Source organism: Neolamprologus multifasciatus, chromosome 18 (genome assembly GCF_963576455.1).
Source record: "Neolamprologus multifasciatus chromosome 18, fNeoMul1.2, whole genome shotgun sequence".
Classification (NCBI taxonomy): Eukaryota; Metazoa; Chordata; class Actinopteri; order Cichliformes; family Cichlidae; genus Neolamprologus; species Neolamprologus multifasciatus.
In genome coordinates, this window is record NC_140456.1 from 10,983,623 (window position 1) to 11,006,194 (window position 22,572).

At 39.1% G+C, this 22,572-nt stretch overlaps 1 protein-coding gene across 6 annotated transcripts in view; it reads left to right on the forward strand.

Annotated features, from left to right (window-relative positions):
* The first annotated feature begins 1,828 nt into the window (after positions 1-1,828).
* piezo2b (piezo-type mechanosensitive ion channel component 2b) overlaps positions 1,829-22,572 on the forward strand; it is a 92,493-nt gene continuing 71,749 nt past the window's right edge. For all 6 annotated transcript variants that reach the window (XM_085140098.1, XM_085140102.1, XM_085140099.1 and 3 more), the window contains exons 1-4: positions 1,829-2,445; positions 8,542-8,637; positions 13,910-14,035; positions 21,337-21,379. In XM_085140098.1, coding sequence (XP_084996224.1) covers positions 2,382-2,445; positions 8,542-8,637; positions 13,910-14,035; positions 21,337-21,379 — 329 coding nt within the window. In that variant the 5' untranslated portion in view covers positions 1,829-2,381. The remainder of the gene's footprint in view (positions 2,446-8,541; positions 8,638-13,909; positions 14,036-21,336; positions 21,380-22,572) is intronic.

Below are 22,572 nucleotides of genomic sequence, written 5' to 3' on the forward strand. Positions count from 1 at the left end.
GACATTTTGCCATCCATGGAGATTTGATGACTCATTAATGACTTAAACCTGAATAAATGAATGGAGAATCATGATGAATGCAGGTATCTCCATTAAAAACACATTAAACCAAAAAAAAAACCCAACTTGTTTTGTGAGCTGGCAGAGAACATTTAGGGGGCTGATGAAACATTTCAGCCTGGATAGGAGTCCTCCATGATGACAGCGCCCACGTCTACACCATGGGTCACTGACTGATTTGACAGCACTAACAGTTAGCAGATATCAACCCAATGGATGAAAGTTCAGTCAGGAAAACAGCTTTCTGTTTCTTTTCGGGCTCGTTCAGCTGACTGGGAAGTTAGAAATGGCATCCCGTCACCTGCAAACTTTTAAAATTGCTTCTTTTCCTTCTCCTGCGAACTGTCAAGTCAGTGTCAGATCAATGCACACCATTCACTTTACCATTATTTTAATCAGAAGCAGCATCCATGTGGTTTTCAGCTGAACTCACCAGAACTCAAACTCTACATCACATCCATATACATCAGCTCTTCACACTTTTCCCAAAACCAGACTAGTAAAATGCCTTTACGGCCTTTGTAGTGAGTGTCCCAGCAATTAATGCTGTCACAACAACATCACTTGTCCTTGGTGGGACACTTTATTTTGTTTTTCTTTCATCAGTCACTTGTGTAATTAGAAAATAATGCCAAACACTCAGTTGCACGCTTTCTTTTGATTAGATGAAACCATGTTTTTGCCTCTGTGTTATAAATTAAGATAGAACTTAAATACTGGAGACTAAACAGACACTGTAGCTTGGCTCTTTTCTGGGTTAAAAAAAATCTGTTAACACCTCTCACAAATGTATTCTGTATACAAACAGAAACTTTAATGGAAGAAGTGTATTTTGTGCATCTTCCTACACTCACACTTTTTAGTTTCTGTACAGATGCAACAAATGAGACACAAAAAGCAAATTCTTGGATTTAGTTTCCAGTCTATGTGCCATTTTAACTTCACTTCCCGGGTCTTTGTATTTCAAAAGTAAATTAAAAAAAAGTTTTCTCCTCAAATTATTAGGCCTTTGTTTAAAATGTTTATTTTAATCATTAAAAATTGTGTCATAAAATGTATTTTAAGCTGATGAGTTTAGGTGAAGAACAGGGGTCACCCATCTGACAGGGCGACCTCTGCAGCTGCATCTGCACAAAATCCTATTTAAACAGCAAATATGCTTCCAACCTTTTGTTTGAATATTTGGAAATTCAAAAAAGCGTCCTGAGGCTTCAAACTGAGCTTTAAATCATGTTTGTTTACCCGCTCAGCAATTAAATTACGTGTTACTAGAGAAGATGTTTTCTTACATTGTTTAGAATTTGTCCGAGAACTGAAAACATTTCGGTAAAATTAATTTTCCTGCCTGCAAGCACAAACAGCGCAGGCCTGTTTTTGTGGTTAACTGGATTAGACTGGAGTGGTTATACTGCACCGGTAGGCGTCGCTGTTTCTCTCCGATAAACAGTTGGACCTGAAGAGATCAGGTCATAATGAAAAGTCTCCCCCCTGAAATTCATAAAATCCTCCTCGACGTGGCCGTGTTTATCTGGTGTTTATTACTTTAAAAATTGTGATTAAATAGCAAAATATGCACTAATATAATTCAATTATAGAATTAATAAAAGGCTGCGTGTGTTTCACGTTATCGTTTCATTCTTGTGGTATTTTCATCCATCTCCGCGTCCCACCTCTTGCTTCCAATTATCGCAGGGGGCTGGATCAGCTACCAATGGCGCACTTCTGATTGGCTGAACACGACGCCAATCTCAGCCTTGTCCCGTAGCCTCCTGTTGGCGAACACAATCCGGACCAGAAGTCAGAAAGTCAAATTTCACCACGGGGGCTAAGGAAGAAGAGTAGCGTTATCCGGTTATACTTTGGTCTTCTTTCATTCCTCCTCTGTTAAGAAGTATACACAGACTATGTAATCCGTTAAGGATTAAAGTGGTTTAGCATTGAAAGGGGTTTAATTGGACTTGAGGACTTGTTGGCTCCTTTGTCCGGCTTTTTTACGCGCCGTGCCAGCGCAGCTGTTTGCGCACCTGAGTCCGCTGCTCAGCTTGTGCAGCGTCAACATGACTTTACAGCATTTTAGCCACTAAACTATCATGGTGATACTATTTTCTGGCGACGGAGCTGATGAGGCGAACCTTGGTGAATGCGCAGTGTCTCACTGTGGAATAACCAGAGTCCAGGTGTCACCAGGGGAGAGCCGATGTGGCCGTCTGGAGCAGCCAGCTGGGATTTGACAGAGCGCAGGAGTTTGGGATGCAAGAGAACCCTTAGAGAGACAGTTCTCGGCTTCTTTTACCTGGATTCAACACGGCCTGCCCCGAGCCATGGCCTCTGAAGTGGTGTGCGGGTTGGTCTTCAGGTTACTGCTCCCAGTATGTCTTGCAGCTGGTGAGTTTTCTCTCTAATACCCAATTTTTACATCTTTGTTGGCCTTTTGTGTCATTAGCTATGGTAAGTAAGGATGTGTAATTAAACTAATAATATCTATAAAGCTTATTTACTGATCCCACCCTGTGCTGTGCTTGTACATTTAAATTTAATGTTAATTAATAACTGTGCTCTAGTTTGCGTTGTCTCGGCTTCCTACACTGATATAAATCAGTTGTGACATTAATTCAAAGCATCATATATATTAGAGCGCAGTTCCAGTATATTTGTTCAGGACACTGAGAGAAGCTTTCATATTTATGTTTGTGGGAAAATGTCATTGATTTTTTCTATATGATTTGTGATTGACCTCACAGTGATGGAGGTCACAGATCACCTTTCATCACTGCCGAGGTCTTTTCCTCTAAAAGTGAATCCAAACGAAAAACGACAGACTGCACAGAGTCATGCACCAGCTATTAAACACAGATTACAAAGCAGAGCCGTCATTTACCAGCAATGTCCTCCACCTGTCACCTTTTATTGGAGGTAATGAAGGAAACACAGCCGGCAGCAGTGACTGCAGAGTCACACCAAAGGCATGGTGTCTGTGTTTCAGGTACAAAAGTCTGATGGTGAAAATGAACTGATGTGAATTAAATGGTGTATGTTTATTTATATCTAAATACAGAATCACAGCATCAAAGTCTTAGTTTATTATTTCCTTTCAATCTGATTTTTTTCGTGTCTGGAAATGAAACATGTATTGCAACACTAAAAACACAGCCTTTGCATTATTGGTAATTCGTGTCTTTGGTTTTCACTGTGGTTTCTGAGTTTTCCTTTAATATTAGTGAATCATCAGTGTTGTAATTGAACTGTTTGGCTGCTGACAGTGTGATTGTTATTCATTATCATTTACATTTCGATGACAGTGTTTGAGCTGCACGTCTTCAGCTCTTCCACATTCCTCAGAGTTGTAGTCAGCTGTGCTTCCTCGTTTTGTTGTTTACTGAATTTGTTACTTTGTTGAGAAAAGTGTTCTGTTCCAAGGAAGAAGCTGTGGCCGTGTTGATTCACTCCTTTGCTATGCAGATGTGGACGATGATTCATGCTGTCAAACTTTGGAGGGTTTTTTTTGTGTGACTTTTTGCAGGACTAATCTGCCTAGAAAAGAAATGAATTTCACTGAAGGTGACACATTGTTCGATGGTTATTTGCATTTTGTGGAGATGATTTGGAGGCATAGGCTCACGTTGGATGCAGACTCCTTGAATTAAATGCACTTTACTTTGCGTTTTCAGTTGTAATCCTGTGGTAGGCCACAAGCGAAAAGTGATTAGTGTCTAACTGCCTTTGAGGTTCCAATGTGGTGTCTGTGTAAGACTTATGAGGGCGGGGTACTTTTAAAGCTAACAGCATGCTTTCTATAGATAAGCCCCACTCAGTACCACTATAATGCATCATTTGACAGCCTGATGCCCCTTTTATTTCCAAAAGCAATCGTGAGTCCATGCATTGTCTCCATTAATTCGTGGAAAGTCGTTTTAACAGTATGAATTAATAATGCGGTTCTGAGGGAGAGAATATTTGCCTTCCCTTTTATCGTAAACATACCTCTTAATATTTTATGTTTTTTCAAAGTGCAAATGAGCATTCGCTACGGCTGTACACATCATTAACTGTCAGGATGGAGGAAATGTAAAGTGGAAAGAAGGGAACGTATAGAAACAGACAGCATCAGCGATGACAGATGCTGTTTTTGGTCATCAGAGTCACCTGATCAGCTGATTTTCTTTCCTTTTTGAGAACTAAAGCCCTTGCCATAAATAAGACATGAAACCAAATGCTATCAGCAGACAGACAGTATTGGTTTTTGTCTTTGGGATATAAAATATAAAAGTAAATTTTCTGGCTTCTCACTGCCAAATAAACTGAGACGAAGTGAACTGCACCGCAGCAGATGTTATCTTACCCCAGACACCTACATAACAGTCGCACTATATGTTTAGTTGTGCGTTATATGCAGAGACTGACACTTTTCTCATGTCCTAGTGAAAGACTTGCCTACTGACGTTGCATAGTCTGTGTTTCCTGTTGGCCATCTGACAGCACCTCTATTGAATCCGGCAGAACTGCTGGGCCCATGTGTACACAATCCCCTAAACCACCACCACCACACACACACACACACACACACACACACACACACACACACACACACATACACAAACAAACACACACATCTGCACACAGCTCGAGTTTTGCTGATCAAACAGGCTGCTGTTTATGTGTTTACTGGCAGAGTTTGGAGTGCGGACTTAATTGTGAGCACGCACTTTTCCAAATGTCTGATCTGATATCGAACCTGCGGTGTGACCGTAAAGAGGGAGCAGCTAGTCAGCTGGGTTGTGCATCTTGCAGATGCTGCAGTGGCCATCGCTAGAACCACAATGCTTTAGGTGGTATTTTGATACGAAGATGCTCTGCTGTTTGACCAGATATGTTGACTAAGAATCTTTGACAAGGTGGCACAAAGTGTTCTGTTTAGGCTAAACATCAATTTCAAAACTATAATATTCTTAAAAATATTTTTTTTAGTTAGAAGATTGCCCAAATAAGGTGAAATCCCAGATACAGAGCAAATTCTTTGTGGAAAGCAAAGACATATTAATGCTTTCTCTCATGGGTAAAAACAGGCTGGAGAGAATTAAGCAATAATTTTATTATTATCAGAAACCATTAAAGAGAAAGGAATCAGACATCAGGCAAATTCTTCAGCAGTTGAACTCTGCACGATAGTTCAGTGTATGAATGTTTGAGTTTAAAATAGTTGATCACCCAAATAAAAAATATCACATATGATAGAAAAAAAGCTGACTGCATGAAGTTCAGATGTTCTTGGTGCTTTGCTCAAAGTCTGAAGCAGTTAAATTTATATTAAAATAGGGCAGCAATACGCAGATAAAACTCTAACATTGCAGCAACCTGTGTGTTTGTGTTCGTCCAGTCACTTAAATCATTTTTAAATGACAAAACTTTCTCTGATTCTCATATGAGAATATCTGACACTAAACTAAACAGGTGATATCCTTATTTTCTCTGATAGTAAATGGAACATATTTGGGTTTGAGCTGAGAAAAAAAGTTATCACTTTAAACTGTTAAAGCTTTGACCCATCACAATTTGCCAACAGCTCAAACAAATAGTGAAGGAAATAAAATGTTGTTTAATAATGAAGATCGCTGTTAGTTTGAAGCCCAGATTAATTGTTTGCTCTCTGAACATATTTTATCTGGAAAGTAGTACAAGGACATTGTGGATATCTGTCATGGTATCATAATAGACACAAGTTTTTAGTTTGATGCTCAGATGAAAACAGCTGATGTGGTATCTCGTTCATGACTTTCTTCTGAACGGTTTCATTTTACTCCTTTATCTCCCAGTGCTTGGCTTCGCTTGGCACTGCGCAGTCTTATCTCCTGCCACGTTTCATCATTTATGAGGCCTAAAACTGTGAAATTAGTTGGTTGCAAAATTCTGGGTTGGCTCGCCTGTGTTTAGGCTTTGTGTGTTTGTAATAGTAGGTTTAACTGGAAGAGACAAAAGCCCGATTCAACCATGGATGGGGACTTTTGCAGTAATCCGATGTCTCAAAAGAAGGGCAGTTTATTTTCATTCCCTGTGTTAAAATCTTCTGATGGTGAGTCATGCAGCAAAGGCAAATGGTCAGGAAGGCTGCGGTCAAGCGTCTGCAGGCTAGCAGTGGGAGCAGAGCCATATAGATACATTTGGATTATCTGTACGTCAAATATGGTTAGAGACCAATTTAGACTTAAAGCTCAGAGCAGACGATTAATGGGGTTAGCATGAATATTTGCAGGTTTAGAAAGTGTTTAATGCCACATTTAATGTGGATAAAAATTCAAGTGGGTGGATTAAAACAGTGTAAGATGAAAAATAGATTGTGAGTCATTCCCTCCTCAATCACCTGAGAGGCTTAGGCTGAAAAACCCTCTCCTACTTGCTAAAAAGCTTTGAAAAAGAAAAGAAAAAAGATCAATAATGATAGTGCTCTATTTATGTCATTATATTTGTGATTTCGGCGTGTGGCAGGCCAAGCATTCATGCGTACTTGAAACGAATCCCAGATGTTAGCAATTTGCCCAAAGATGACAGCCCCAACAACTTTTATTAACTTTTGTTAGTTTTCGCTGGTCTGCATCTGAGCAGTGAGAAAACCTGATGGTGCTCTTACTTCACAGCTTCAGCAAGGGAAAAGTCAGAGCCAAGTCAAATGTCAATGAATGGGTCCATTGAGCGTGCAAAGATAAATAAAAGCACCATTTTCAGCATTTAAATGTAATTTTTCAGTAGTTCAAGAGCAGTAGCTGCCGATGTCTGTGACTGAGACGATAACTCGTGCGGCCGACCAGGTTGTAAACTCTGAGCTTGTTGATATAACCGCAATGAGAAACTTAGGAGGTCAGACTGTGTGTCCACATTTTATACTAAGTCACTGTGTACTTTCTTCCCTGACTCCCTTCCCCTGACCTAAAAAGGTTCAACAAACTATAAGCAGCTATGCAGTTTATTACATTCATTTTGCACAAACTAAGAAAAACTTGAAATATTAAGCAGATGTCACAGAGCAGAGTAACCGAGCAGAGAGTATACACGTCTGGGAGTGTGAGTCACTTTATTTGGACAGCAGAGCTGCTTAAATAGTTAAAAAATGAACTTGTCAGTGCAGATGGTCAGCCTGCTTCAGGAAATGAGGAGGATCATGAATCAATACATCAATTAATGGTTTTTGGAAGTCATGTTTGCACTCAAGCTTTTTAAGACATCATGAAACCAAAAGGACCTTCTTCATGTGCCTGGATGGGGCGTGTGTATGTGTTTGTGTGTGTAATGCTGGGAAGGTGTTACATAAGCCAGTGTCATGTGTGGTTTTACATCCTAAATACTGAAACAGTGTTCTGAAGTGAAGTTTGACTAAATTCATAGTGGAAGCGTGACTGCACGTTGTATTTTTTTATTGTAAATTAATTCATATTATTGTGAAAGGGAAAATGTGTAAGCCAGTGATAAACACCTTATTTCTTTGATAGGTGAAAAATGGGGAAAATCTGAATAACTGCAACCAGTGAACGTTTCGCCAAAACAGTCGATTCATTTTCAGTAGTTGCCAAGTAATTACTGTTGAAGCGCTAAAGGGCTAAAAAGTAGCTAACAGCTTCACATTTATGTGTTTTACTGACACAATAAACTGAACAAAAGCCAGCCCTGGTCTTTCATTCTGTCCTGATGTAAACTTTTGTTAAAAGATAAATGACATGAAATTGGAGCTGGAATAAAAAAAAAACTGTAATAATTTTACAGCAGAATTAATTAACCTTCATTTTGTGTTTTGGTTAAAAATCAAACACTGTACTTTCAGACTTTTGTCATGGGATTACACACTCTTCATGCTCCAGCCACATGGCTGTGATTCATTTAAAGTTTTGGCAACCAGACGTTATTTTCCTGTTTTGAAATCTCCGAGGTACATCGAGTATTTTAAGGGCATCTGGTGCGTGACGCTCGCCGCACTGCTGCAAAACATTCAAAGATTTCATTTTGTAGAGTTTAATCCTAAAAAAATGATCTGGTTTCAATAACGTCCCTGCAAAACTCTGAAATCTGCACACGTGATATAAAGCTGCGCTTAGTGAGGCATTTTACGGCATGGAGGCAGATATAACTGCAGGCTGCTCAGTCAGCTAATTGTCCCTCTTCACATCCGAGGACTATCAGGTCTTTACTGTTCTTCAAAACAAATGCCAGTTCATTGACTGACTTAAGCACAGGCTGGTTTAGTGATGCGGACCAGATGAACAGATAATGAGGTTTGTGAGTATGAAGTTTAGTTAGAGGAATGTTTGATGTTTTACTACTATGAGCCAGCAGGAACATTTTAATGATTTTCACCACATGTTTGTCTCAAGTATCTGTTCAGTGACGATCTGACTGCTGCCAGTTTCTGCACTTTATTTACTCCTACACGTTATGTAATGCAAACGAAGCTGTAAACACATTATTGAGCTGGTCAATCTTCTGTCTTTGTCCCTGCAGCTTGCCTGTTCAGGTACAATGTCCTGTCCTTCGTCTACCTCATCTATCTCCTGCTTATTCCACTCTTCCCAGAGCCTACAAGCACAACAATGCAAGGTAAGCTCTACAGTGCCCCTCTGAAGCTGTGTAGTTTCAGTGCCTTTGCCATCACCTCAAGAATCTTGACTGTTTCCCAGAGTTTGAATTGACTTGTTGTTCTCTATAATACAAACCAGCCCTTCTGCAGGAGAGTTGAATTTCCTTAAGATGAGCATGGATTTGGCACATAGCTCAGTCCATGAAAGGTAATATTGGTTAGCGCAGGCATGAGTCCATCTGTAATAATAAAAATGATCTGCGACCGGCCAGAGCTGAGATAGAAAGATGTGATCCATTAGGACCACATCTAAGGAGCTCTTCATGAAAATTGCCATTTTAGGCTCAGGTTTAGTTTATTTGCTCATATAATACCCATATAAATGATACAAAACTAAACACGCGAGTTGTTCTGTCGAGAAGACAAACACAAAAGAGCTTGTAAAATATCTCTTAGAGAAGAAAAGAAAAAGAAACTTGGGATGAGGACTGGTTTTGATAAGGCTAACCATTTTATTTGCAGAACAGAAACTGAGAAGTTTCTCTTTCCAGGCCATAACATCACGATCTGCATGCATCTGTGATGTTCATTAATTCAATTAATGAATTAATGAACTCCAATTTGAAGGTGGAGGTGACCTTTAACCTTTCTGGTGTTTTGGTTTAGATAAAAATGCAGGAAGTATACAGCCGGTAAACAAGCTTCCATATGATTTCTGACAGCTATTTAGAATCCATTCATCCTCTGAAGAAATATGAATCACGGTGGACCTCTGCGGTTTATGGGAAGTGACTGAGGTGACTGTTCTCCTTACGGGTGATGAATGTGGGATTTCAGCCTCGCTTTTATGCACTTCATCCACCACAAAACACTAAACAGCACACCTCCCAGACCTCTAATAATACAGGCTTCTGCAGGAGACCACATGTAGTGTTTAATAATACATAAACCTATTTTGTCTGAGGGAGCGACGTCCAGTCCGAGATTCGTCTCTGCTCGTCTCCAGCTGAAATAACAATCAGGAAGTAAAAGAGGAAGAGAGAGAGAGAGGAGGTGCGGGAGAGGAGAAAGTGGACCACTTACAGTCTCATCAATAGTTAAAGAGACTTCTAGTAAAGCTGAACGTTCATGAAGCTGATAGCTGCTGATTTCAAGAGTCGTTCAACAGTCATGACAGGATATACATTAAGGATAATGATAATGATATTTAAAAAATAATATATCGATAATGTGTCAACAATACTCACAATAATGCTGTTACTATTTGTGTAACTGATTTTTTTTGTCTAGCTTTTGCAAACACTGGCCAAAACTTTTATACTGAGCAAAGTAAAATTGCCCCCAAAAATCACATAAACACTGTTATAGATGAATTAGACTGACGGACATTATTGTTGTTACGTTTTTGTCATATTTTCCTGCCTTAATGGGTGTTTTAATATCTATATTCTATATAAATATTCTTAAACTGCATGCTTCAAAAAACAAAAAATATACAAAGTATTCCTGTTACTAATACGGCTGAAATTAATATTTAATTTTACATCTGATTATTCACATTTAATGTCTAAACAACTCACTTTTGTCAAAAGTACCAAGCCCAAAAGACTAATCTTCACCCAGGTAATTTCCCAATTGAGGGATGGAACTGGCCAGTTCATTAGGTACAACGCACCAAGTGCTCATTAACACAAATCTGATTAGCCAGTCACATGGCAGCAGCCCGGAGAGGATGCATTTCGCACGTGCTCACCAAAATTATACAATAAAAGTTTGGAAAGCTGTTGCCTTGTCTGATGAGTCAGTCTTTCTGCTTGGACTGTGAGAATTTGGTGTGAACACCATTAAAGTGTTGCTCCACCCTGCCTTGTATCAGCAGTTCAGGCTGCTGCTGGTGGTGTAATGGTGCGGGGAGTATTTTCTTGGCGCGCAGTGGGTCCCTTAGTACCAACTGAGCATCATTTAAGCTGGAGGATTGTTGCTGCCATTGGTTAACTTCTCAAATTCAGATTTTATGAACTTCAGAACATATTCAACAGGTTTAGAGTGCAAACAACTTCACTCTGGTATAAAAAAAAATACTAATAATAAGCACTGAAAAAGAAATAAATACTAGAATAAATGTAAATATATTTTATTGTTGTTTGATTTGATTATTAACAATAATTGGTATGTTTTCTTTTCTTATAATCAATCAATGTTAATTATTTCTGCAGTCCTGAGCAGCAAGTTCGAGTTTCCCTAGAGAGGCATTTCCAGGCATAATTACCAGCTGCTAAAAAATCTGTGGCTTATAAAAAGCTCTTATATAACCTAAAATAAAAAAGTCTTCAGACCCATTGAAACAATTGAGTTTTTCTTACTTCGTAGTAGAAATTTTTTGTAGCTGCAAACTAAAACCAATCCACAAAAACGGTATAGATGTCACAATGTCACACGTATGTGACAAGGGGCGATGATGTGCTGATTAAAAGGTCATTCAAACTACTATTAAAAAATGTTGGTAGACCGCCACCCCGACTCGTCACAAAACAAAATGCCAGTTCTTTTGTTTACCCTTAAAGGAAAGTGGATTAAATTTTTAGTAGCTTATGTTTATGTGACCTTTCACCGCGCATTGTCAGAGTATCCAAAACAGGAGAGGAGTGAAGTCATCGGCGTCAGAAAGTATGAGATATCCTTCCAGTGCAACCTGCCAGGACATGCGTCCCATCTGTCTGCCTCAGCTGTCTGTCATCAGGGAGGGGGCTACAGGCTGACAGGCTCACTATGAGGAAGTTATGGCAGGAGGACTTTAATAACAGGATAATATACTGTGTACAAAACAGCTGGAACAATTACGATGTTATCATTGCACAAACAGCTGATTGTAGGTAGATATTGTTTAGAGAGTTGAAGGGGAGAGGCGTATCATATTTCTACCATGTACAGTCCAATTCAGTACCTTTAAGATGCACATTGGCTTAAAATAATCACCATTAAATCAAACATTTAATCAAATTCATTTGATCTCTGTTTATATTGTTACCAGATAATCATAATTTCTAGTAACATTCCTGTTAATTCATATGTTACAAATCAGCTTTTGACACTAAGCACCGATTAAACACAGGCAGCACAAACTTATAAAAAGCATCTTATTTTGCAGTAAAGACTCACATGTTCAAAATCATTTTAGAGGGAATTAGGTAAATAGATTGAGCTAAATTCACTGCTTTGTTTTGATGGTCTGTTTCATTCAGTCTTTTCATCTTCGAGGACATGCAGCAGTTAAATCTGTTAAGTTAATTTAAAACAAATGTTTGACATGAATAATTCATTAGGTGCGTTTCGCTTTGAAAAGCTGCAGCGCGGCTGTGTGCCCGAGGATACGTGAGCACAGAGACAATATTTTATGCAACTTGTTGTTGTTGTTGTTTTTGTGATTTCCTCTCTAATGCCGTAATTGCAGTATTTAGCTCAATGTACCTTTGAAGGCATTCCCAGTGGAGGTGAACAAAATCTAAGCTGTTGCTTTTAAAAGAGCAACAAGCATTGCGAGAGCTTTAGCAGTAGGTGTTGCAAGCTTAGCTGTCTTACATGACTTCACAGAAATATTTAATGTTATGGGTTATATGGTTATCAGGTTTATGTTTTAGCTTGCAGACTTCTAATTTGGCTTTTTGTCATGCTTTCATGCTTTTTAACGACCTGAGATGCTTTTTCTCTCATTGTTAAGTCGGACAGCAGGCTTCCCCATAAATTGAACTGGCCTTTAAAAGACTTAATTAGGCTTTTCTGAAACTGTGATTTGGCAGGACAGCGTGTTTTGTCAGGTCTTAACGCTGTCAGATGGATGAAGTTCTTTGACTGTTTAGGAAAAAGAAGGAACCGTTAAAACCAAACAATGGCCTCTGTTTTGAAAGGGGGGGAAAAAAGTGCTCTTGGGACAGAATTTTGAAACTGAAAAAGTGACGCAGATTACTTTTTCAAGATGAGCATTGGCAAACAAGTCAGATGGCCGTCAGGCAGCAAAAATGTTCTATTACAAATAGGAAAAACAGGGGGTAAAGCCAAACCAGTTGCAATGTCCCGAGCCTTAGTACCAGTTTGGATGCAGAAGCTCGCAAAAACTCCTCATACCTCACATTTACAAGCATTCTTTTCCCCCATTGTGAAAGCATTGGGAATTGCAAAGGGAAATTAGCACAAATTGTTTTTACTTCAACATTTACTGCGAGAAGTCCAACGTGATGTGTTGTTGCACACGTTTGATAAGGTTAGCCCTCAGCGGCCCGAGGCTCAGCAGTAGCGCCTCACCTCAGCCAGGATATTACCCCACTGTAGTAAAACTGCTGTGCATTCCCCCACAAGGATGCAGTAAATTTAATGAGATGGGGATGTTGCCCAGTGAAGAACCAAACTGTGCAGATAAGCAAAACTATTTGATAAAACTTTGTTGATAGCCCAGCACAAGACATTAGTGTTATTTATTAATCAAAGAACCAGAGCCTGATCCAGCTTCATTCGCCTTCTCTCGATCAAGATTTTCATTTTCATAATTAGTGGGAAACCTGCTGCTGAGAATTTTGACCATAACAGCTCCTGAAATTTTCCCAAATACCTGTAGGTGCACCATAAAGTGGCCATGTGTTGAACAGCTGTGGCAGCTCCCCTGCCCGATCTCTTCCACCCTCCCAGGATCAGTCATCCACTGACAGCTGTATTCTTCACAGTCAACACCTTCATGTTCATGGCCTCCAACAGCCAAGTCCTTAACTGTGAACACCAACAGACACTGAAGCTGAAGAGCAGAATTAAGTTCAAAAGCTTATAGATGGTAACTTATAAACTTAGAGGTCCTGTGGTCCACCAAAACGTTTATTTGATTTGTCAGTAGAAATTAGCTTTGCTCAATAGTAACGTTACCAGCTCTTGACCAGGATATGTATTGTGATCCACTGAAAATCCCTCTTGGGTGATGTCCCAGTCACCCTCACCTTCTTTACCAATTTATTCAAAACAGCTCCAGACTCCAGGCGCTGACTTTTTCTATGAGAAACAGCTGTCTGTTTTCAAATCCATTCAGTCCTAAACTGAAGTCCTAAGAAAACTACACGAAATGGCACTTATTAAATATGTCACTCAAACTCAAAACGAAGCAAAATTTCACTTTTGTGTTTGATAAAGTTCTCTGTATCTACACAAGCAAACCAGCGCATAGACTTTTCTGTGTTTCAGTGGATGAATGAACATGTGGGAATCTTTAAACTGAGCCGTGTTGAACTCACTGTAGCTGTTCTCCTCTGTTAGGCCACACAGGGCGTCTCCTCCAGTCGCTCTGCTTCACCAGTATGTCCTTCCTTCTACTCCACATCATCTATCAGATTACCATCCACAGCCTCGTGGCCGGGAACTCCATCGCCTCCAACTTCAACTGTGAGTACACTGCAGCCATTGTTGTAAACGCTCTAAGAGTAGCGACGTTTGTTCTGTATACAGAAATCAAAAAAATCCCTCACGGGTCAAAAATCCAAGAAGCAGGAATGGAGTTTATTGATTGAGTGGTCTTTTGTTGTTCTTGCCTTCTGGAAACATTTAAAAAAGACATGCAGGAAGCACCTTATTCGTTTTTAGAAAAGGGGATAGACTAATAAAGCTGAATTAAACCCTTTAAAATCATTTTCTGCCAAAGTGTGAGTCAAGGCAGAGGTATGTGACCGTTGCAGTTTGTTTCTTTGCACGATTACATGAAAACTAGCAAGGTGGAGTTTATGAAACTTGGTAGAGCGGTGGAGTATGGGTAAAAGTAGAGCTCATTAATTTCTGGTGTAGATCTGGATAGGGCAGAGGTCGGCAGCTTACCTCTGGGTTAAGACATTGGCACTGGCAGAGCATTTAAGGGTATTTTTCTATAAAATCATATTTTTATTGGATCAAATGTCTTTTGCAGGGAACTTATTGCCTTGGTTGTATTCACTGGGAAATCAAATATGGTAAACAAAAACTTTCTAACCTGTAAGAGCTTAACCCTGGTTTACACTTGTGTGGGTAACCTAACGGTAGAACCAGTAGTATTACTTAGATGATTTGGCTTAATTTGGTCATGTTGCACTTTGATTATTTACCCTGTAAATATTTATTTTCTGAGATTACCACAAATACCGTGTTTTAAATCATGCACGTTGAAAAAATGTCCAGCCTGCTTTAAAAATGCAAATTACCTGCATTACTTTCAAACAATTTTAATTTAATAAGCCTAAGATGTCAAGTTGAATCAAATGTTTGTATCTGAGTTTTTAGGGCCTCAGTCGCAGGCCTAGAGAACATAAAGCCGTTCTCTCTGATCAATCATAGACTTTTTTCATTCCCACATAGCCAAAATAGCTCCAGTGTCTGATTACACTTTTTAAAGAGGTGTACACATACGAGCTGTGATGTAGCCTCTGTGCTCCTGCAGCTGCACGTAGCTGCTGGAGTTATTGCGTACAGCAGAAATATAAATGAGGTTAAACCTGACTGTAAAGACATTAACCATGATTTACTTGCACAGAATGGATGTTTTTTGGGGGCTGGGAAAGACCAGATAAGGCGGATTCTCTTCCTGTTCATGACCGACTATGTGCACACGTGTGTCCCATCAGTCTCACGTCCCCTTGTATCTTGTATACCTGCACTCTGCCCAGCCCCTGATGCAAGGTCACAAAGTTGTATATCGCCAGAGAAAGTTGTAACTTTTTCACAGCCTGAGGCAAGATTTCCTTCCAAAACACTAAGTGAAGACACGCACCATTTGCAGGAGAGAGCACACTTCGCTCTGAATAGTAATTCTTTTTTTCTTTTTTTGAGATACCTTCATTCTTATTGCATTTTGTCACATCATGAAGATTTATGGATCCGACACATTCCTCAGTGTAATTAGCTTCCTTGTGCCATATGGCAATGCAGAGAAAAAGGATACTTGGTGCCAGTAAAGCAAACATTGTAAGTTCCTGACTCGGTGTTGGGAAGGTGTTAATAGCTGGCCTTGGGTTTCTCATGAAACTCTGTATCAAACTGTAAAATATGAACGTGTCTAGACGGGACAGACCCTGACCTTATGTTATAATGACTTGTTCTCTCTAATGGAAGCGGCTCGGTTTTCTCACAAGGTAGAACGAACCTTATCGCCTCAGGCAAAAAACACACGGCACCTCTCAGAGAGGGTAGACTAAATATTCTGTCAAGGAAGTCCTTATTCCTAAAGTCTCAGGGGCTCCAGTTTTTTGGCAGATCAAACCCTGGAGTGACACCATAAATTCTGTCCAGTTATTTTATATAAATTTGTATTTTTCATTCAGTGGAAGCACTTTGAAACCCATGCTTTGAAAGTGCTATACAAATAAACTTTCATTATTAGAATTTTGTGTAAAAAATGAAACAAACCAGTAAAAACAGTGAAAACAGCAACTTTCTCTCTAGCCAGAGCGAGTTGTTGTGTGACAGTAAACGTCACGGATTTGCTGTGTAAAAGGCAGATTGTGTGCTAGGACTTGAGAAACAGGAGTGAACTCAAAAATCAGCTTTAATGCTGTTAGCTCACAATAATACAAAAGTCCAAACATCTGCATGGCAGGAGCTGGGTATCTGAACGCCAGGAATCTTTAGGAAAACATGCTAGGGAGACACACAATACAAAGGACAGGAGAAGACTCAGAAACAGATAATGTGGGGAGAGATAACAGGTGGGAGGACAGCTGTAACTAATCCAGAACCTGAGACAAAGGAAGTAAAACATCACACAAGACACAGAGAAAAACAATAACTAAAATAAAACAGGAAGAGATAACGGCAACAGAGATTAAGCATGACACGGAAATAGAAGGGAGGCGGGAATACCAGGAAATTCAAGGAATTAAATATAAAACAAATTCTAACCAAGAACAACCTAAATTTGAAACTGAAATCTGAGAATATGAATAAACAGACACCAACCAGGAAATGTTGTTATAAGAAAAATACAAAACTCAAAACGCATGATTCGTATCTCCAAAAGAATCAAGAACCCATAAACCCAAAACCCTGCGGCCAAGACCCAGAGTCCATGATACAAAAAACTGTAGCGTAACCAGCCAGATGTTAAAGTTTCTGTAGCCCAAACCTTCTGCTGTAACGCAAGAAATACAGATTATTGCAGTAAAGAACACAAATACATGACTTTTTAGAAATCAGCTGCATTTTAACTGACAACCTATTCACTCACATAGCAGATTAACTCAAGACAAATAAGATACACTTTAGCTTTGACATCCAGAGTTAGCATGACTAAATTCTGGAAGAAATGTATGAATCACAAGAGAAAGAAAAGAGAACATTTTACTGAATGAATATCAAATTGGTAGCACGATGTAAAAACCCACAGATATGTAACATGCAGAAAAGCACAATGACCAGCTTTAAATAATAAGTCTGTTTATATTTTTTATATATTTTTGATTATAATAAATCAAGTCAAAGTGAACTTCCGTCGATTTATTAATTTAATTCCGCTTATCCAGCTCGGATTCACAGGTTGAGTCTGTCCCAGCTTCTAAAAAAGGACACGAGGCTAGGTACCCCCTAGACAGGTCGCTAATCTGTCGCAGGGCCAACAGAGAGACAGAAACCCATTCACGTTTTAGCCTAACATGATAGTCTTTGTGGGAGGAAGCTGGAGTACCCGGAGAGACGGGCAAATTACACAGAAAGGCCTCAGCCGACCCACAACCTTCTTGGTGGTTAGTTGAACTGGTTCTGCTATCAAATATTGTGTGTGCAGCTTAGCATGTTCTAGTTTTTATCTGTTTGCCAGCCCATTGTTACTCAGACACTATTAATAACACATTAGTGAAACACTGCTATTCTAGTTGACATGTTCCTTAATGAGTGCTCAGACTGTTTTATTCTGACTCGGTCCATATCCTGTCTTTAAATGCTCGTGCGTTGCCGTCGGACATTGTGGAGCCTTTTTAAAAAAGAAATTAAAATAAATATTTGTCAGTGGGTTTTAAGAATCCTGCTTTCAGCTCGAAGACGTAGTGGATGTTGACACACTGAGGAAGTCAGAAAGTGCTTGGACTGAGCAGCACATTGTTTGTTTTGTAGATCTTATGAGATTAGCTGAAAGTAAGAAAGTTAAGGATATCAGACTTAATTGTTAAGACTGATTTAAATCAATAGAGGCTGTCACTTCAAATAGATCCCCTTGATAATTGTTTGAGCAGGAACAGTAAATATATTAAAACAAAAAGCCCCCCCCCCCCCCCCGTTTTGTTCCTCCAGCAGTGCAAAAAATAATAAACAATAAATAATTAATTTGGTGTACATGACTTACTGTCCTCCCTTGAATGCACACCACTCCTGGTATTTTAAACATGCTTAGTATGGATTCTTGCTATCTAAAGTCAGGCTATTTATGCTTTGTCTTATCTCACACTGGAATTTCAGTAAAAACCACACTGAGTAGATCAAAAACATCCTCGTATCGTGTCAAAACAACATTTCGCAGCACACTTCTTTGAAACAATCTGCACCCAATCTTGCACAATATGCAAACCGACGATTTCGATTCACTGTGGTGATTTGTATACATGTTGTTGGCTTTTCCACTTCCTGAAGTTAATGTCAGCCTGTTGATATTGATATTTTAATGTTATTTCTAGACAACAGGAAGTTAGGCATTACTCTTTGTCTTCTCATTCTGCCGCCTGAGAAATAGCCTTATCTCAGTTTTTCTATATCTGGCATTTAGCCTCCTTGACACCCTTTTCCTTTTGGCAGTCGAGTATAAACAAGGAGTCCTCCTTCGCAGTTAGGTGGTTATCCTCTCCCCGGATAACTTCATATAATTTCCTCCGTTCACCGCAGCCAAATACGCCATTAGAGCAGTAAGCTGAGTATGAGTATGAATGAGAAAACCTTTCCAAAAAAGCTGACACCTCCAGCTGTTAGAGCAGGTCAGCGACTGGTCACCAGATGAGTCCGGGGACGCCTTCCTTTGGAGTCATCCGTCATTCCTGCATGCTGACTCGACATTGCATTTACAAACAGTTGAAAACATTTGTATTCCAGATGGGTGGAGTTCAATACATTGCAGATCTAAATTGCCAGTTTGTGACTAAAAGAAACAAGCTCCACTCACTTCCATATACTTTCCTTTGATTGTTTAAACTTTATGGTAGTTTTTAGCAGCAATCTGGTCACTAAGGAGCTTTTTTAAGTATAATAAAGGATTTGTGCATTCAATTTGTCTGATGGCAGTAGACATTTGTCCAGTCTGTAAGGGCTAAGCAGCCTAAAAAAAACACGGCTGTGTAGCAGTGGTCTTTGTAAAGCCCCATTGTTATTCCCTTTTGTATCCACACACGTCTTTCCTGCTGTTTCCTTAATGTGCAACACTTACTAAACTCTCAGATTGTCTGATATAATTATGATGTGCTGAAATGTCGATTGTGCTTATCACCATCCTCTGTGGAAAAGGGGCAGCTGGCATTATGTCTCAGAGATAGAAGCGAGAGTGCAAAGAAATGCAGCACTGAGAGGTTAACAGCCCAGCAAGTACAAAGGGTGTTTTATGGTGTTCGCATAAAGTGTGAGGACAGGTATTTTTGGTGCCGAGCTGGGGTGAAATGTGGCCTCGCCTCGGCAGGCAGAAAGTCTCTCTTCTAGAAGTCTCCGTGCTGAGTTCAGTCTGCAATAGAAAGTATTCCTAAGACATCCTATGCATCAGACTGGCCTTGCTTTACCTCTGACATTCCTCGAGCATGATCTCACACACAGGATGGATTTCCTCTTACATCTGTAGGTTTGGTTTTGGGGGTGGGTTGAAGTTGCATGTTGCAAACTGACTGCATTTGCTTAATGCATCACTGGGTTTCTATTTTAAGATTTAAACAGGGCATTAAGTAATCTATGAACTCTATCAAGCTCTGTGGGTGATTTTTAGGAATTAGGACAACATGAGTGGAGCTTATCTCCTACTGTGCAAGTTTCTGGCACTCCCCTCTTTCCTGACCACTTAAGCTACTTGTAAATGACACAAACAGCAAAGCAGCGAGCAAAAGCAAAAGAGCAAAAGGTGCACTGAAGAGCTGGTGCTAGAGATGTTTTAATATTCACTGAAACTGCTGCTCAAAATCTCTAAAGTCTAATTTTGCTTATGTCATTTTGATTGGAGTTTTCACTGTTGTTTAATCTCATGATTAAAGCTGGCGTAAGTAAAAAAGATTCCAAAGGAAAACACAGCCACGATAAACCGTTGGCTTGTAGGTTTGTTATGGTTACTAACAGATCCAGTGGACACAGACCAACAAGTTGTTGGATTCATGTTTCAGGTCAGTGGAATTTGCAGATTTTAAACTCAGGTTTGGTGCTTTTACTCCAAATAAAGACATGTGTGTCTTTAGCTTTTAACGTTGATGTTTGGCTCTCTGGTTTCTGCTCTTCTGAGCTTGTGTGGCTCAGTTTTATGCAAGTTACTGAGAATCAGAGCCGTACTGCTGTGTGGAAACGTGGCTGAAAGATGATGAGAGCCACACAGAATCTTTTTTTACATCAAATTGAACAAATACTATGTTTAGCTTTGCTCTCAGCGTGCAAATAGATTGTTTGGTGTTTCAATTCTCTGCTCCACACATGATAAAATGGTTGCTAGTCACTGGTAAATGTATTGCAGTGTTGCTTAGTACCACAGAGACAATAATTACTAATTTCCTTTTGTTCTTTTGGGTGTTTAGCTACTACTGAATGAGTCATTCACACAACCTAGTTTGTTTCCTCCATCAGTGAGCTCTTTTAGATGGGAGTAACTGAGTGGAAGTGGACTGATGAGTCTTAAACAGTTGAGGAAGCGTTTGATGTCAGGGTATGTCATGTAGCCCCCTCCTTTCACAGATGTGTGTATGTTTGTTTTCTTTCTTTCCTTTTTACTTTGTGAATTTCTTAATAACTGTGGTGATTTTTTTTTTTGGATTAACAGGAAGACATTTTATTTAAAGAAAAATATATATTTATATATGCCTCTCGCCCTAAGACAGCTGGGATAGGCTACAGCCCAGTTTGATCACTGATGAAAGATAATTGTACTTACTTGTTTTGCTCAATGTAGTAAATGTGTAACAAGAATTTGCTCTGTTTTTTTAGCTTGACAAGCTGGCAGTAGCTGGCTTGCACAGCGGATACACGGCAGATAAGATGAAGATGAAGTGTTTTATCTGCTTTATCTGTGTTGAGCTAAATTCAGTTCAGCATATAATTACAACCAATAGACAAAACAGATGGACTACTGATACGTCATTTAGTTGAGTCACACTGACGTTGTGTTTTCTGTGGCAGTAGAACAAAGGCCGAACGAGTGCTGTTCTTTCGTTCTCCCGAGCTCATGAATTGAATACCTGGAAATCTCCTTGTGGGTGTTGGAGTGATGGTCAGGAACACTTCAACCAATGCAAAGTGTGGAAACGAGGCTTTGGTTTTTATTTTCTCGTTTATACATGAAGGTTACACGAGCACCGCGAACGATCCTCTGTATGAAATTAAAAGATGAGCTGATGCTATCACTGGATACATTAATAGAAATGGTTTTTTGTTTAATTTGTATATTGATCAACCAACTTCCTAATTGTTTCTAATGACTGTGATCTAACAATTATTAACTTTAAAGGTGCTTTTCTTTGCCAGACCTTACCTGTATTCACTAAATTACTTCATATATTTGTGTGCAGGTTCCTCATGGGAGAAATCCATAAGACAAATTGGCTTTGAAAGGTAAGATAAGATTTAAACTAATAATGAGTTATAAATAATAATTATGCTATAGGCTGTTATATTTTAAATCTCCTGAGACCCCCATGTCCACATTGGTCATCAGGCTATGGATTTCCTACAGCTTATACTTTTCTTTTAAACAATACTCTTTGAAAAATAACTTTCTCCTCAAAGATGATTTTGGATTAAAGATCCCTCTCAAATAAAAGCTTGTGTCTCTGCAGTAGGGATGGGAATTGAGAATTCCTTTGAATTTGTTTTTTATCCTGCTTGTCTGTTGATTCCACTCATCGGTTCTGCCTGCACTTGTGCTACAAAATGATTTCAGTTCATGTGCTGAAGGTGGAAAACAGTGGCACAGTCTACAGAGTGGATATGGATACTTTATTTATATTTTATAGCACAAAAACACGAGTGAGCGAGAGCGAAAATCAAAATTAATGTAAAGAGTAGAGTAACAAATTACTTTCTCTGGGAGTAATTAAGTAGCGCACTGCATGACTTTTAAGAAAAGTGTTCTGTGTTATATGTGTAATAATTACGGAATTACTTACTAAAATTATTTATGTAGCAAATAACAAATAAAAATAAAGAGAGAAACAAGACAAAACAAAAGTGCTGTACACATTATGTGGCCGACAAAATTAAAAATATTTATGAAAAAGTCAGGATAACAGAATGTTAATGTATGATCAGTTAGTTTGGACACTCTTACATGCAGGGACGTAAAGCAGGGACACAGACATATTTTGTCCAAGTGCCAACCTGACCCAAATGCACTGCTTTTTAGAGAAATAAAAGACCTTAGAGTCGAGTCTGAGCAGGGAATCAAGCAGTCTGCACCAACTAAAGATGAGACACTATGGACTGAGCGGTCTGCAGACACAGTGTGTGCAGTCAAAACTTTGTAATTTTGTGTGGAAAAAAAATTAGGTGAAATAAGATTTTTTAAAAAGTAGAATTTAGAAAATAAACTATTGTATAATGTGATAAACTAAATAACAAAATATACCTTATAAAATAACTATACAAAAAAAGGGGTCAACTGAAAATCATTAAAAACAAACTAAAACGAAATATTTGTACGAAATGAAAACAAAATCAAAATAAACAAATTCAGTTTTGAAATTGATGATAACACATAAATAGTACAACTGTGGTTGCAACAATAATGCAGTTTTAAGGAGATATCT